This window comes from Neoarius graeffei, chromosome 13, assembly GCF_027579695.1.
Source record: "Neoarius graeffei isolate fNeoGra1 chromosome 13, fNeoGra1.pri, whole genome shotgun sequence".
Lineage (NCBI taxonomy): Eukaryota > Metazoa > Chordata > Actinopteri > Siluriformes > Ariidae > Neoarius > Neoarius graeffei.
Window position 1 is genome coordinate 57,010,547 of NC_083581.1, and position 15,895 is coordinate 57,026,441.

At 40.7% G+C, this 15,895-nt stretch overlaps 1 protein-coding gene across 1 annotated transcript; it reads right to left on the minus strand.

Annotated features, from left to right (window-relative positions):
- Nucleotides 1-413: 413 nt before the first annotated feature.
- On the minus strand, nt 414-10,950 carry zgc:103759 (U8 snoRNA-decapping enzyme). The gene is made up of 4 exons (XM_060938114.1): nt 10,721-10,950; nt 3,039-3,079; nt 1,285-1,510; nt 414-1,202 (listed from the first exon to the last, which is right to left on the minus strand). Exons 1-4 carry the CDS (start codon nt 10,850-10,852, stop codon nt 990-992), a joined length of 612 nt encoding a protein of 203 aa, XP_060794097.1. The 5' UTR covers nt 10,853-10,950; the 3' UTR covers nt 414-989.
- Between the last annotated feature and the right edge of the window lie 4,945 nt (nt 10,951-15,895).

The window sequence follows — 15,895 nt, forward strand, 5'->3', positions numbered from 1 at the left end:
TGGTGACTTTAAATTGACCGTAGGTGTGAATGTGAGTGTGAATGGTTGTCTGTGTCTATGTGTCAGCCCTGTGATGACCTGGTGACTTGTCCAGGGTGTACCCCGCCTTTCGCCCGTAGTCAGCTGGGATAGGCTCCAGCTTGCCTGCGACCCTGTAGCACAGGATAAAGCGGCTAGAGATAATGAGATGAGATGAGACACACTATTTCCTCCAACAATGTCTTTTCATATACCGGTACAAGACAGAAAGGACTTCACTCTGTACACAGACTATAATGAATATTTTGTTAACTTAATATTCTCCGAAGTTTTCTTTTTATTCCTTTGGACCAGTTCTTTCTTTTTCCACTTACAACCTATCCATCTTAGTAATAACTGTTTGGCTGAAGAATTATTTTAATACCACTTACAAAGCATGTTTGGACTGATTTAATAGTCTCTGAATATTTACATGTTCCAACAATGATACATCAATAAATCTTTTCTGGCCTGGCCTACGGTTTAGCAGAAAATAAATACTCCAATTACATAAGCATTAAAATCAACCAATTACCGTATGCACACTTGAAACAGTCACATTAACACTCCGAATGTGAAACGTCAAAAAGGCCGGCTGTGCAGTATTATTTATGAACGCTTATATGGAATCAAGCCAAAAGCTTATTCCCATAAAATAAATCAAAATTCTCTAACTAAAGGCTTTACTGCAGATCATTTCATTCCATTCAAAGACGAGGTAAACAGAGGGGCCACGCTGGTTTACAAATCCTATAGTTCAAGCATTTCACATTAGTATATGCATAGATTAAGAAGTTCAAATTCTTCTTGACACACAACCAAATGTGTGATCGGAGCAGATTCTGGTTATTTAGTTTGTAAACTGACATGAAGACAAAAGAAAGATCCAGAGAGCCGAGACTAGTACGTCCCAAGCAGAAGAGTATGGTTGCTCTGCTCAGTTTGATGACGGCAAGTTCACAGAGATGAGGTCAGTGTGGGTGTGGCTCAGGCTGGACAGTGTGTCTCATTTCCTCTGCCTTTTTAACTGCTTCCTTCAGACTCTGAGGTGACACCAAGTCCAGACGCTGCAGTGCCTCCAACAGCTGGGCTCGTGAATTGCTGATGAATGAGTGAGACAGGAACCAAGGAAGACCACCACCATTCCTCAAGGTATAGAGGGGTACTCTAGTCAGACCCAGCACCTAGGAATGGACAGATTTTTAGGCCATTTTAGGGGCAAAGAAAATAAACAAAATAGTGTTAAATGAAAGCATGTGGAGTTACCTCTAAGCCGTGATCCACAGCATTACAGACTGCAGCTCTCTCAATCTCTAGCAGCTCAGGTTCTGTAATCTTCTTGATATAGAAGTGTAGGATGAGGCGAGGAGGAGACTGAGCAAGGTGAGAGGACACATAGTCGTCCATGGTCACTGGCACTGCTGCCCCCAACTCCTCCTGTAGCTCTCTGCTCAGCCCTGCCTCCAGACTCTCCTCTGAGGGTTTCACTAGCCTGCATTTGTACCCTTTCATTATTTCATCGTCATGAAAATTGTCATTGTTTCAACAGTTTACTCTGCCTTCACACTTGTAGGTAACAATGCTGCCCCCTGGTGGTCTCATGTAGGCATGTTATAATTGCTACCAAGCCTCTTTGGTGGTGTACACCCCTAAACTTTGAGATTTGTTAAAACAATGTTAAAAGCAGAATATTTAAACTACTATTTGCTAAAGATCTCAATATAATCAAGCATGTTAGGTTTGTTTAAAATATGTGCTCAAATTGCTTATATTTCTGTTAGTTAAAATGTACTTTATTTTCTTGGTAATAGCACAGCAATGGGGTGCAACAGCTGCTTCACAGGTAGGTTCAGGGTCTCTGGGGTGATCCTCCGCTTGGGTTACTGTCCGTCTGGAGTATTGCATGTTCTCTCAGTGCATGGGTTTCCTCTGGGTTCTCTGAGCCCAACAATATGCAGGTGGATGGATTGGTTCTGCTAGGTGTGAAGGAGTGTGTGCATGGCGCCCTGAATTGACCCAGCATCTTATCTGTGTTCACGCCTCATGCCCAAGGTTACTGGGATAGACTCTGGATTCATTCATCTTAAGTAACCGTGGTGAACACTAGGCGAAATTAAACTTTAACTATATAAAAATCACATGCACTCCGGAATCTAGCTCGCCATTAGGACGAAGCACAAGGCATATTTGACTGCTTGTATTTAGGACTTGCTATAACTTTTTCATTTTTCTGTGATGCATGCTGATGACAGTACCGAGAGTCCACAAGAAGTATAAATCAAGCTGGCAAAATTATGAGTGTATACCTGGGGAATATTAGATATCTCATGCCAAGTCATTTAAAGAAGGCAATTAATTGGATTCGTTGCATTTCCAGATCATGACTGATTTGCATCAAACGGAGAATATTTTCAGTCAGCTGTCACTTGTCACCTTATTGCTTGTTGCGGTTGTCAGACTTGCAGCTCCAAATTGCTCATTTACATAGATATTTGGGCAATTCTTCAGCAGAGACGCCAAAATTATTAAGACTGCCTTAACTCGTCAGCTCAGTGATATTGCTAAAGGATGGAATCCAAGGCAAAATGTACTGAAAACCATATTTAAAAATCATCACCCCAATTATAGCAATGTCGCTTCAGAGAAATCTTGGTTTGAATTTTAAGAAATGAAAGTTCACTTTTCTCTGACGTAATTCCTTTACTGACTTTTCTTTCCTCATAAAAGAAAGATTTTGCGTTCAGGGTTGAACACAGCCAATTTTTCTATCCTTTTTTAGGGTCAAAAGATACCTCATACAGTGTGAAATTTATTATTTAATACCATGACCTTGAGTACTGCAACTTAAAAAAAAAAAGTGACCACATTTTGCTGTGAATATACTGTATTTCTGTTACCGAAGAACTACCCATTAATGTTTGCCTGTTATTCGTTAGTGTGAAAGCAGGGTTAGAATTGAATAGCTTCTTTAATTAAAGCCACTGAATTGATTACATTGTGTTTTCCACATAAGCACTTACCCTCCGGGGAAGCCAAGTAAGCCATCGAAACGCATCTGCATCTGAAAAAGATGTCGATTTTTTGGTTCATTTTCATGTGTGTGAAGTTTTGACTAATTTGTGACTTTTTTTTTTTTTAAACACAAATGGAAAGATTGATTAAATATATTTTTCCAAATATACTAGTACAGCTGAAGTGATAGTGACATTTGCTAAAAGTGACAGCCTTGATACCAAACCTTTGGTCCTTTTTGTATCAAAAACCAACATACACTCTTGAAACAAACACCGTCCCGATGCTTCATTCACTCAACCCACAAAACCGTGACTAATGCCAGAAGCTTTGTTTCACAACCTCATAACTGCTTCTTAAACTGCCTGAAAAGAAGCACAAACCCTAGCAGACATTTTGAGGGTTGTGTAATGAAGTGCTCCAAGTAGTTTAATGAAGCAGAAGTAATGATTGAAGAGACACTGAGCAATTTAGCAACACAGAGATACTGATAATGTATTACATTTAATTTTGAAATGCATCATAAACTCCTAAAATGCCTATTTTAATTTGGGTTAACAAGATATGCAGCTTATAGACAGTCTTTCTTTTTGTACGTTTAAAGTGAGTTGTATACCAATTTATATACACTACCGTTCAAAAGTTTGGGGTCACTTTGAAATGTCCTTATTTTTGAAATAAAAGCACTGCTCTTTTCAATGAAGATCACTTTAAACTAATCAGAAATCCACTCTATACATTGCTAATGTGGTAAATGACTATTCTAGCTGCAAATGTCTGGTTTTTGGTGCAATATCTCCATAGGTGTATAGAGGCCCATTTCCAGCAACTCTCACTCCAGTGTTCTAATGGTACAATGTGTTTGCTCATTGCCTCAGAAGGCTAATGGATGATTAGAAAACCCTTGTACAATCATGTTAGCACAGCTGAAAACAGTTGAGCTCTTTAGAGAAGCTATAAAACTGACCTTCCTTTGAGCAGATTGAGTTTCTGGAGCATCACATTTGTGGGGTCGATTAAATACTCAAAATGGCCAGAAAAATGTCTTGACTATATTTTCTATTCATTTTAAAACTTATGGTGGGAAATAAAAGTGTGACTTTTCATGGAAAACACAAAATTGTCTGGGTGACCCCAAACTTTTGAACGGTAGTGTATAAAATGCCAGATTTTGACTTATTATGGAATTACACTCGTGTAAGTATCCATTAATGATAACGCTCTTCTTAAACGGTGAGAATTTGGTGGAAGGAAGCCGAGAAGCATTTACAAGCAGCCAAGGTCCAGGCCTATTGTCATTCGTTCCTAATTTTACAAATACAGTATTATTTCTACCTACACTCTAAAATATAATAAGGCCTGAAGGTTAGAGAAGCAGGCTTGGGCCCAAAGGGTTGCTGGTTCGATTCCTGGGACCGGCAGGAAAAATACGAGGGGAAATTGAGTGAATGAAGAGTGTGGTGGAAACAGCATTTACCCCTCCGTCGGTATCATGGCTGAAGTACCCTTGAGTAAGGCACCTAACCCAGAACTTACCCTGGGCGCTGTAGCATAGCTGCCCACTGCTTTGGGTGTGTGTGTGTGTGTGTGTGTGTGTGTGCGCGTGCATGCGTGTGTTCACTGCTTCAGATGGGTTAAACGCAGAGGAGGAATTTCACTGTGCTTGTGCGTCCATGTAACAAGTAAAGGCTTCTTCTTCTTAATAACTCTTGCTGTCCTGTTGTTCTTAGTGTGCATCAGCAATAAAATTAAATAAATCTGCAATAAAATAAAAACTTTAGATACTGTATAAAAACCAGACAAATAAATAAATAAATAAATAATGAACTCATCACGAACTACAGGAAACACAGAACACCACATGCTCCCGAAGCACAAAGTGAGCTGCAGTGCAGAAGGTCAGCAGCTATTAATTCCTCGGTGTCCTCATGTGGTCAGTGCACAGCGGATCTGTTATAAGGAACATCCCTCCGTCCAGGACATTTACACCAGACGGTGGCTGAGGAGTGCCTGGAGGAGTATCAAAAAGCCCAGCCACCCGAACCAGCCATTTCACACTACCGCCTGGAGGCAGATGGTACCGTAGTATTCCCACAGGCCAAACGACTGCTAAATAACTGGCCCTTGCACTAGATGGTCATTAAGTGCACATTATCTTCATATAGTATAACCTATAGGCTGAACTCTATGTTTCTAGCCACCTAACTGTTTACATACACAACAATTTGGATATAAAAATTACTGTTCTCTTCAAATATCACTACTCACTCTTACACATTAATGTGCATTCTTATATCATATGTATACGGTTCAATATATAGTTCTATGATTAAGTATTTTGTATTACAACATACATTTTTCTATTTTTCCCCTTTACCTCTATTTTATTCTTATCTTTGACTGCAAGATTTACTTTTTTTTTTTTTTAAATCACGTTAACTTTCTATCCCTATGTAAACATTTACAACATTTGGCAGACTCCTTTATCCAAAGTAACGCCATCAATAAATACAGTACCAGACAAAAGTTTGGACACACCTTCTAATTCAACGGTTTTCAATTAAGAAAAATAAAGAAAAGACTCATGTCTTAAAGTAATGATGGATGTTGTTTCTCTTTCCTTAGTTGAGCGGTTTCTTGACATAACATGGATTACTACAGTTGTGGAATAGGGCTATTTACTGTATTATTATTTACTGTTTGATCTCAAATGCATTAAGAAGGCAAGAAATTGCACTAATTAAGTTTGACGAGGCACACCTGTTAATTGAAAAGCATTCCGGGTGACTACCTCATGAAGCTGTGATAATGAGATAATGCCAATAGTGTGCAAAGTGTCATCAAGGTAAACGGTGGCTACTTTGAAGAATGTAAAATATGAAACACATTTTGGTTTAACACTTTTGTTTACCACATAATTCCATATATGTTATTTCATAGTTTTGATGTCTTCAGTGTTGTTCTACAATGTAGAAAATGGTCAAAATACAGAAAAACCTATGAATGAGTAGGGGTGTACAAACTTTTGACTGCTACTGGTTCATTAAGTCATGGACCAAGAGTACGATCAGTTTAAAAACTCTGTTGGGGAGGTAATATAATCCGAGAACACACAGACAACACAGCTTTTTTTTAACTGATATATGGCAATAAATTTAAATCTGTATAATCTCTATATAAGCATTGATTTTTAACAAAGTAATAGACTTAAAATACATTATTTAGTGCCTGTTTGCCTTTATAAAACAAATAACATGAATTCAGAACACTGGAAGGCATGGATTTATCAGCTGTAACCCAGAAATCTATTTCAACATCCACTAGGACAATGGTTCAAAACCAGCATTATCAAATAGTCATATAAATAATAAATAAACCAGGATTTTATGACAACTATAATAAAATGGATTTTATGGGTAACAAGTTGGTGGCATGGTGGTGTAATGGTTAGCACTGTCGCCTCACAGCAAGAAGGTTCTGGGTTCGATCCCAGTGGCCGATGGGGGTCTTTCTGTGTGGGTTCACATGTTCTCACCGTATCTGCATGGGTTTCCTCCACAGTTCAAAGACATGCAGGTTAGGCTAATTGGTGGCTCTGAATTGACCGTAGGTGTGAATGCGAGTGTGACTGGTTGTCTGTGTCTCTGTGTCAGCCCCACGATAACATGGCGACTTGTCCAGGATGTACCCTGCCTCTCGCCCATAGTCAGCTGGGATAGGCTCCAGCACAGGATAAGTGGTTACGGATAATGAATGGACGGGTAGAAAGTTCAGAAATTAAAAAATAAATAAAATAAAAAATTGGCATGAATAAATAGCCAAAATATTATTGTACCCATTTCAATAACGTACACTTTTTAAAGGAGAACTGAAGGCAAATGTATCAAAATTCTATTTCTCATTTTATTAAATATAGGAATGCGTTTTTGATAGCTATTTTGTCACTGCTATAGCAAGTAATGAGTGTTTGAAATATGCTTTGTAATATATCGGTCCATACGTCAAAGCAATGGCCATAAACGAGATTCGTTGAGACCTGTGCAAGACGTCGTAGGACAGAAGTAAAACGTACAGCGGAAATCAAACTGACCAACATCTGCCAACATTGTCAAAAGACGCTCTTTCAAATGCCAATGTAATCAAGCCGGAAGTTTTGTTTGTTTTGATAGCAATCAGGAAAGTTTGAAAAGAGTAGGCAGTACTCGTCATTCAAACTCATTTTTGTGCAATATTTCGTTTGGAAAACAGTTTTCAAAATGGCGGCGCTGATGCTTCACGTTTCGAAGTTTCGCACAAGTCTCGTGAAGATCGCGCGGATAAGCGACGCCTGCCGTGGACCAAACGGACTAAATTCAACACGGCTAAAAACCGAATAGGCTGATAAGTATAACATTTAATTGCAATTAGTTGCCAATACGAGTCACGATATAAAGGTTACTAAAACTGAAAACTTAATTGAATAACATGTTAATTAAGAAATAAAGCAAGTTTAAAAATGACTTCAGTTCTCCTTTAAGGTTTTTTTTTTAACAGAGGGTCATTTATTTTGTTGCAGTGGTGGAAATCACAAACATACACATATATATATATATATATACACAGTTGAACTCAAAATTATTAGCCCCCCTTAAATTTTGGAACATTTTCCCAAATATCCTCCAAATGTTTAAAGCATTGATAAAAATTGATATACACAAACAATCACCAGTACTATTCAGATGTTTGTGGTGCATTTTGGAATATGAAATTAGTTTTAGGCTGTCTTTATATGAAATATGGTAAAAATGAGTTGGTCAAAAATATTAGCCCCCATGTGGATTCTTGCTTTTAAAACAGTTAATTAACCAATCAGCTTTTAAACAACACCTGTGCAATCAATTGGCTTCCTAGCAACACCTGTAGTCAATTGGCTCCATTCAACAGTTTAAAAGGACTCCAAGGAACAGGGCATTTGAATGAATGAGGAGGATTACTATTTGTCACAATGCCGAAGACTAAAGAAATAAGTCTTGAACTCCGACAAAAGATTGTGGAGGCTCATGACAAGGGCCAAGGCTACACTGCCATTTCGAAGAGGTTTACAGTCTCCAGAACTGCAGTTCGGTGCATCATTGCCAAGTACAAGGAGACAAATTCGGTCAAGAACAAACCTGGTCGTGGACGCAAGTGTAAGATCTCAAGAACTCTGGAAAGAAAAATTGTCAGAGATGTCCGTAAAGAGCCCCGTACAGCTGCAAAGGAAATTGTTGCTGACCTGGCCTCTTCTGGAGTTTGTGTGTCAAGGCACACTGTTGTGAGGGCTCTTCATCGGAATGGGCTTCGGGGCTATCGTCCCAGAAGAACCCCTTTACTAAAACATCATCACATCAAAGCCCGACTAAAGTTTGCCCGTGAGTACTTGAAGAAAGATGAGTTTTGGAAGTCTGTGCTTTGGTCAGATGAGACGAAATTGGAGCTGTTTGGGCATATGGACATTGCCTATGTATGGCGAAGAAAGGGAGAGGCCTTCAACCCTGTGAACACAGTTCCCACAGTTAAACATGGTGGTGGCAGCATCATGCTGTGGGGCTGTTTTGCAGCCTCAGGTACAGGCAGTCTGGTTCGGGTGCATGGCACCATGAAAAAGGAAGATTACCTAAAAATACTGAAGGAAAACATGCAGAAGTCTGCTCTCACTTTGCGCTTAGGTCGTCGTTGGGTCTTCCAGCAAGATAACGACCCAAAGCATACATCTAAAATAGTCCAGCAATACTTCAAGGATACCAAGACCAACGTCATACAGTGGCCTGCACAGAGCCCAGATCTCAATCCAATAGAAAACCTGTGGCAAGTGCTGAAAAAGAACGTCCATGCACGAAAACCATCCAATTTGGGCCAGTTGGAACAGTTTGCAATGGAGGAATGGGCCAAAATTCCTCAGGAGACCTGTGCCAACCTAGTGAAAAACTATTCCAAGAGGTTGTTGTCAGTTGTGGGTCAAAAAGGGTACACAATTGACTACTAATGGTCAGGGGGCTAATAATTTTGAACATCTCACTTTTGCTGTTTTTGGTTGAAACTCAGTGTGATAATAAGATATTGTAATGAAACTTGTTGGACAATGTCTTCATAGTGCATTTATTTCAAGAATAAAAACATTTGTTGTCAATGGTCATTTTCATGGAGAAATCAAGAATTATGTTCAATTCCACAAGGGGGGCTAATAATTTTGAGTTCAACTGTATATATCTTATAGTTATTAAATTTTTTGACCAGACACTTGAACTGAACAAGTAGAATGCAGTCCTCAAAAACCAGGGGGGGGAATTTTTTTTTTTTAAATCAGGCATAAAATGTCTTATGGCTCCACATTATTATCCATCCATCCATGCATTATCCAACTCGCTTATCCATTATGGGTTGTGAGCGAGCTGGAGCCAAACCCACCTGACTTTGGGTGGGTGCACCCCAGACAGGTCGCCAATCTATCATGGGGTTAACACAGAGAGACAGACAGCCATTCAGACTCACATTCACAGCTGTGGGCAATTTAGAGAAGTCACTTGACCTAATCTGCATGTCTTTGGACTGTGGGAGGAAACCAGAGCACTCAGAGGAAACCCACACTAGTGCTGTCGTACTCGAGGCCCGTCTCAAGACCACTTTTTGAAGGTGTCGGTCTTGTCTTGGAAGCGACCATATTTTTACTTGGTCTTGTCTTGGTCTCAGACATCGAGACTCAGGATTTTATTTCAAGACTGTTCAAGACCACAACTGTAGGGATTTCACTAAATTGCCTGTACAGTGTCTGATTTATTTCATAACATCGTTACCGTGATTGCTTCAAATGCAACCAATAACGTGACTCATTGCTAATTTGAAAATTTTCGTTACTCTTAACAGCTGTCACCCCTCCCCACCCTGGTCCGGTCCTGGTCTCATCCTGCCTTGGTCTTTGTCTTGACTTGCTGACTTTAGGACTGCGGTTGTCGTGAACGGTTTTGCGCTCGGGATTTCCATCGGTGGAGGGTTTATAACATCAACGAAGCTGACTTTATGTTAGGACTGTTAATGTTCTAGTCATGTTGTCTGTTGTTGCCCGGATGGGGATGGGTTCCCTTTTGAGTCTGGTTCCTCTCGAGGTTTCTTCCTCATGTCGTCTGAGGGAGTTTTTCCTTGCCACCGTCGCCACAGGCTTGCTCATTAGGGATAAAATTAGCTCATGTTTTAAGTCGTTCAAATTCTGTAAAGCTGCTTTGCAACAATGTTTATTGTTAAAAGTGCTATACAAATAAACTTGACTTGGTCTCAATCCCTCAAAGTCTTGTCTTATCAATACACTCTGGTATTGGTCATGATTTTATCTCAGTTTAGGTGGTCTTGGCTACAACACCAACACCACACACACTGTACAGAGGAGGTCTGTGGTATTTATTGTACAGTTGAAGAGGTTCCTGACTGTAAAGCGTTTGAGACCCCTGCACTTCATCCTTTTAACCGCTAGGTGGTACTAAAGTGCACTAAAGTCAGAAGCTTCTTTTTGCCACCATCACCGCCATTTTGTAGTATTTCAAAATAATAGGCTTCAGGATATTTCTGTGTTGTGAATCAAACTATATAAAATGCATTTTGAAATGCGTGCTGCTCTCTGCGTATCTCGCTGAATTTCCTGCTTATTCCATATAACATTAAGAAATAAAAACGTCCTTACCAGCACGATATGTTTAACTGGGATTTTTCCGAAGAGTTTAGCATTGCTATCTGCAAACAGCAGGATGTGACAGGCGTGTTTGTGGTCCAGCCGTGACAGTGCATCTTCTCTCCTCAAGTCCTTTCCAGCCATTTCACGCTGTAAATGCACAGCTAGTTTAGCTGGTCAGAGAAATAACTTTATAAACGTGACTTTCTACTGACAACCTGGCGCATAATCAGTGTGAAGGCTACCACATTGGCCTAGCAGAATTGAATTTCAAAATATGAGTCCTTCAATTTCTTTGACCTCAAGTGAGGCATTAAAAGAGTGTTATGTATAATATTCATTCATTCATTAAACACTTTACTATTTTAACACTGGGTGCAAGTCCATCACAGGCCCTCATGCGTGCACATTCACACCTAGAAGAAATTTACATGAGAAAATCTACCCATGTTTTTTTGGGAGGAAACCAAAGAACCAGGAGAAAACCATGGATATGGACACAGAGAAATCGTCCACAACTCCACACAGAGAGTAAACCGAGATTGAACTTGGGACGTTGGAGCTGGGAAGTAGTAACACAAGTAGCCACCCAAGAATAATACTGATGAGATATCATCCAGGCAGCACGGTGGTGTAGTGGTTAGCGCTGTCGCCTCACAGCAAGAAGGTCCGAGTTAGAGCCCCGTGGCTGGTGAGGGCCTTTCTGTGTGGAGTTTGCATGTTCTCCCCGAGTCCACGTGGGTTTCCTCCGGGTGCTCCGGTTTTCCGCACAGTCCAAAGACATGCAGGTTATTCTGCAGGTAACTCTAAATTGACCATAGGTGTGAATGTGAGTGTGAATGGTTGTCTGTGTCTATGTGTCAGCCAACCATTAAGGCGGCTAGAGATGAGATATCATCCATCCTTTATCTGTAGCCGCTTATCCTGTCCTACAGGGTCGCAGGCAAGCTGGAGCCTATCCCAGCTGACTATGGGTGGGCGAGAGGTGGGGTACACCCTGGACAAGTTGCCAGGTCATCGCAGGGCTGACACAGAGACAAACAACCATTCACACTCATGGTCAATTTAGAGCCACCAATTAGCCTAACCTGCATGCCTTTGGACTGTGGGGGAAACAGGAGCACCCGGAGAAAACCCACGGGGAGAACATGCAAACTCCACACAGAAAGGCCCTCATCGACCGCTGGGCTCGAACCCGGACCTTCTTGCTGTGAGGTGACAGTGCTAACCACTACACCACCGTGCCACCCTAATGAGAGATCAATTACTCATAATTTAAAATTATATTTTTATATTATATATACTACCATAGGTTTTGAATAGGCGGCACGGTGGTGCAGTGGTTAGCACTGTCGCCTCACAGCAAGAAGGTCCTGGGTTCAAGCCCAGCAGCCGGCAAGGGCCTTTCTGTGTGGAGTTTGCATCTTCTGCGTGGGTTTCCTCCACAGTCCAAAGACATGCAGGTTAGGTTAATTGGTGGCTCTAAATTAATCATGAGTGTGAATGGTTGTTTGACTGTCAACCCTGCAATAACCTGGTAACTTGTCCAGGGTGTACCCTGCTTCTCACCCATAGTCAGCTGAGATAGGCTCTTGCTTGCCTGCGACCCTGTAGAACAGGATAAGTGGCTACAGAGAACGGATGGATAGATACTGAATTTAGTAAATGCATGAAGTGTGTGTAAATCAACAATAAACATCAAAGTGCAGCCAAAAGAAGAAGAAATGATACAGTAAGAGTGATGGACAGCAGAGTTATGGGATTGTATGACTGTAGGTTTTATTTTATGACTCCAAAACTGCAGAACATGTATGAAATGTGCAATCTATACACATCATCTCACAATTCATGCCACGTACTGTGGCTGTTAAGGTTTTGCTGGGATTCGAACCTGGTTTGTGATAATCCAGCAACCCCCCACTAGGCCACCAGGAGGATGACTCAAATGTAGAGGCGTGAGGCAGAAGTAGAAAAAGTATCAAAAGGTTTATTTACAATATTTACAAAAAATCCAAAAAGTATAATCCAAAACGCTCAGAAGATCTTAAGGGAAAAAATAAAAAATCCAAAAAGTTCAAATACAAAAGCCAAAAAAACTAGAAAAGAAATACCAAACGCTCAGAAGATTCACAAAGTCAAAAAACAAAATCCACAAAGTCCAAAAGAAAGCAAAAATACAAAGAACACCAGGACATGGCCGAGGAAATCAGAACAGAGGTAACTGGAGCTTAAACATAACAGCACAAAAACTCCGTGACAAGAGGACTGAACTCAGGGGGTATAAATACACAAAATAAATTGGAAACAGGTGACACTAATGAAAACAGGCAATCAACACCAACCCAAAACACGACACAGTGGCGACCTCTAGAGGCCAAAACAAACATAGACAAAAAACAGGAAATAACAGCGGCCAAAACAGTTCCAGTCCTAACAGTGGCGAGTTGTTAACTAATCTCAGCTAGACTTACTTATGTGTTTTCTAGCACTGTATGAAATCCCAGCAACACTAGGCACAAGGTCCGAATACACGCTGGATGGGACACCAGTCCATCGCAGGACACCATGCACACACAGTCACACACTCATACCTAGGGGCAATTCACAGTAGCTGTATTTTTCATGGAAGGAAATTGGATAACCTGGACAAAGCCCACAGAGACACTCCACATGCACAGTAATGTAGAGCTCAGGGCTGAACCAGGGACCCTGCTGCACCACTATGAAAACCACTGTATGATACACTGTTATCTAAAGGTTGTGACAATTTGATTTGCAGATTTTGTTTACTATTACATATTACTGCATAATATGGTAGGTAATTATTTTATTCAGCTGTTTTTGTATAATGGAGCTACTTAACCAGTGTGTTGAGGCCAGTGTATCATTATTTACAGCAAGCCTGAGCTGGAAGCTACAAAGTTCTCCATTAGCTTTGCAACATCAGTTTAAGACTAAAGAAGCAAACTTGGGAATACCAAACCTGTCCTGCCTGACTAGCTGCAGCTATGCTTTGGGGAATATTGTATTTAAAAAAAAAAAAAAAAGGTTGGGGAGGATGCAGAAAAGCAATTTATGCATTATTTCTGATCATGTTTGTCATGTTTATTTTCTTATATTTATTCATGTATATTTTTTATTCTATTTAGCTCTTGCAGATGTATTTTGTTGCTTTTTTCTGTCATGGAGTTTGCAAAGTGACATGCATTATATCAAGAAAGGCATTATATAAATAAAACAATAGTAGTAGCAGTATTGCTGGGTTTCACGTGACATCACATTCACCTCATTAGTTATTCAAAATTTTAGCTGGTGGTCTACCAAAGCTCAGTTGATGGAGTATGAGGCCAAAAAGGGCAAGGGATTTGGGTGGAGGGTGAGGGAATGGGTACAGGAAGCGGGATTGAAAGAGGGAATGGTTGGCCCGACAATAGCTATATCACCAGTGCCACCTTGGTTATTCCCCCTACCTTTAGTGGACATGAATATATTGGAGTATGCAAAGGAAGAACAAGAGAAGCAATATGTGGTTGGTTTTGTATTAGACCATATTTTGGGTGCATATGCAAGTCATGTCCAGGTTTACACAGATGGATCGAAGGATCCTGAATCTGGGAAAACTGCAGCTGCCATGGTTGTGAAAGGGATGGGTGTTAGTGCCTCCTGGAGGCTGACAGATGAGGTGTCTGTGTACGCCACTGAGATCATTGCCATCATTAAAGCACTAGAGTGGGTTGAAGAGACTGGGCAAATGAAGATGTTAATATGCTCTGACTCTGCAGCAGTGTTGGGTAGCATACAGTCACATAGATCCTATAGACTGGATTTACTATATGAAGTGTATTTATGCCTGTATAGGCTGGAGCAGAGAGGTGCCTCTGTATGTTTCTTATGGATCCCAGCTCATGTGGGGATATGGGGCAATGAAAAAGCAGATGGCCTTGCAAAAAAAGCCCTAGAGAGACCAGATCCACAGGTCGATATTAAGCTTGGGAAGGGGGAGGTAAAAGTTTTTATTAGGAAGGCCCTGACAAGGCAATGGCAGACCCAGTGGAACATAAGTTCCAAAGGCAGGCACCTGTATAATATCCACAGAGAGGTTGGGAGAGAAGCCATAGTAGGAGGGTGCAGGAGGGATGAAGTCGTCATTGCCAGGCTTAGAATTGGTCATACACTGCTGAACAGCACCCAGTGCAGGGTTGGTAGGGCAGAGACAAGAAATTGCATGTGGTGCCCAGATCAAGAGGAGACAGTGCAACATGTATTGTTTTTATGTCCTAGGTACCAGTGGCACAGGAAGAAATGGAAAGATAAATTGCAAAGAGCTGGATGCTCAGACTTTAGTCTAACTTCAATTCTGGGATATGGAATAAGGCCAGGGGAACTGATCAGGTTCCTTAAGAGTGCAGGGCTATACGTGAGAATTTAAATGCACCTAAATGTAGGGAACTGTAGGTGGTGGTATGCGCCTGAAGGTGTAACCCGCCATTAACCGAAAGAAGAAGAAGGAGCTCAATTGACAAAGTGTTTGTACGGAGAAGGTGCACTGCTCGCCTTATGCTTGCATTGTTTTAGGTTGTTCGAATCGATGAAACCATGAAACTTAAAATTTTCTTCAGGGTTCCCCATGAACTAATTAAAAGGATGAACAAACACAGGATTTCACAAAAAGATGTCAAGAAAAATGGCTTTTGAACCTCCCACTGAAATCGAAGGGAGCTGAGTCGAAGCACGCTCGAGTTTGCAGTGATCACTTCGTGAAAGGTTTGTATATCCCTCTCAGCTATGTCCTTAGTGTTTTCCAAGTACTTTTCTTGCTATGTGTCGTTATTTTATGGTACTTTTTTTAGTCACAAAGCACTAAAGTCCCCAGCTGTTTCCTTGTTTACTCCTCACAAAGTCCAGATGCATGAAGGTCGCGACAAAATTCTTACCCAGCCATACAGTTACAATGCACCATGATCACTTCTCCATCTTGTTTAACTAAGATCCAGGTCTTTAAAGGGGTTTCTGATGATCTTTGTGAATGACTTGCCTGAGAGATAAGAGCCAACACAAGTAAGAATCAAACGAACTGTTGTTTGTTTACACTTCAAATTGCAGCGGTTCATTGTAAAGACGCGAATAAAAAGCTTTTTTTTTTTTTAAAAAAACATACTTACACGGGCAAAAACAATACAGCATTCA

Bases quoted from the DNA above. Each gene is read 5' to 3' on its own strand.
- zgc:103759 (XM_060938114.1), bottom strand. From the start codon at position 10,852: ATGGCTGGAAAGGACTTGAGGAGAGAAGATGCACTGTCACGGCTGGAC. The intron at 3,080-10,720 runs GTAAGGACGTTT...CATCTTTTTCAG, and splicing joins CAGTTAAACATATCGTGCTG to ATGCAGATGCGTTTCGATGG. The intron at 1,511-3,038 runs GTAAGTGCTTAT...GTACAAATGCAG, and splicing joins TTACTTGGCTTCCCCGGAGG to GCTAGTGAAACCCTCAGAGG.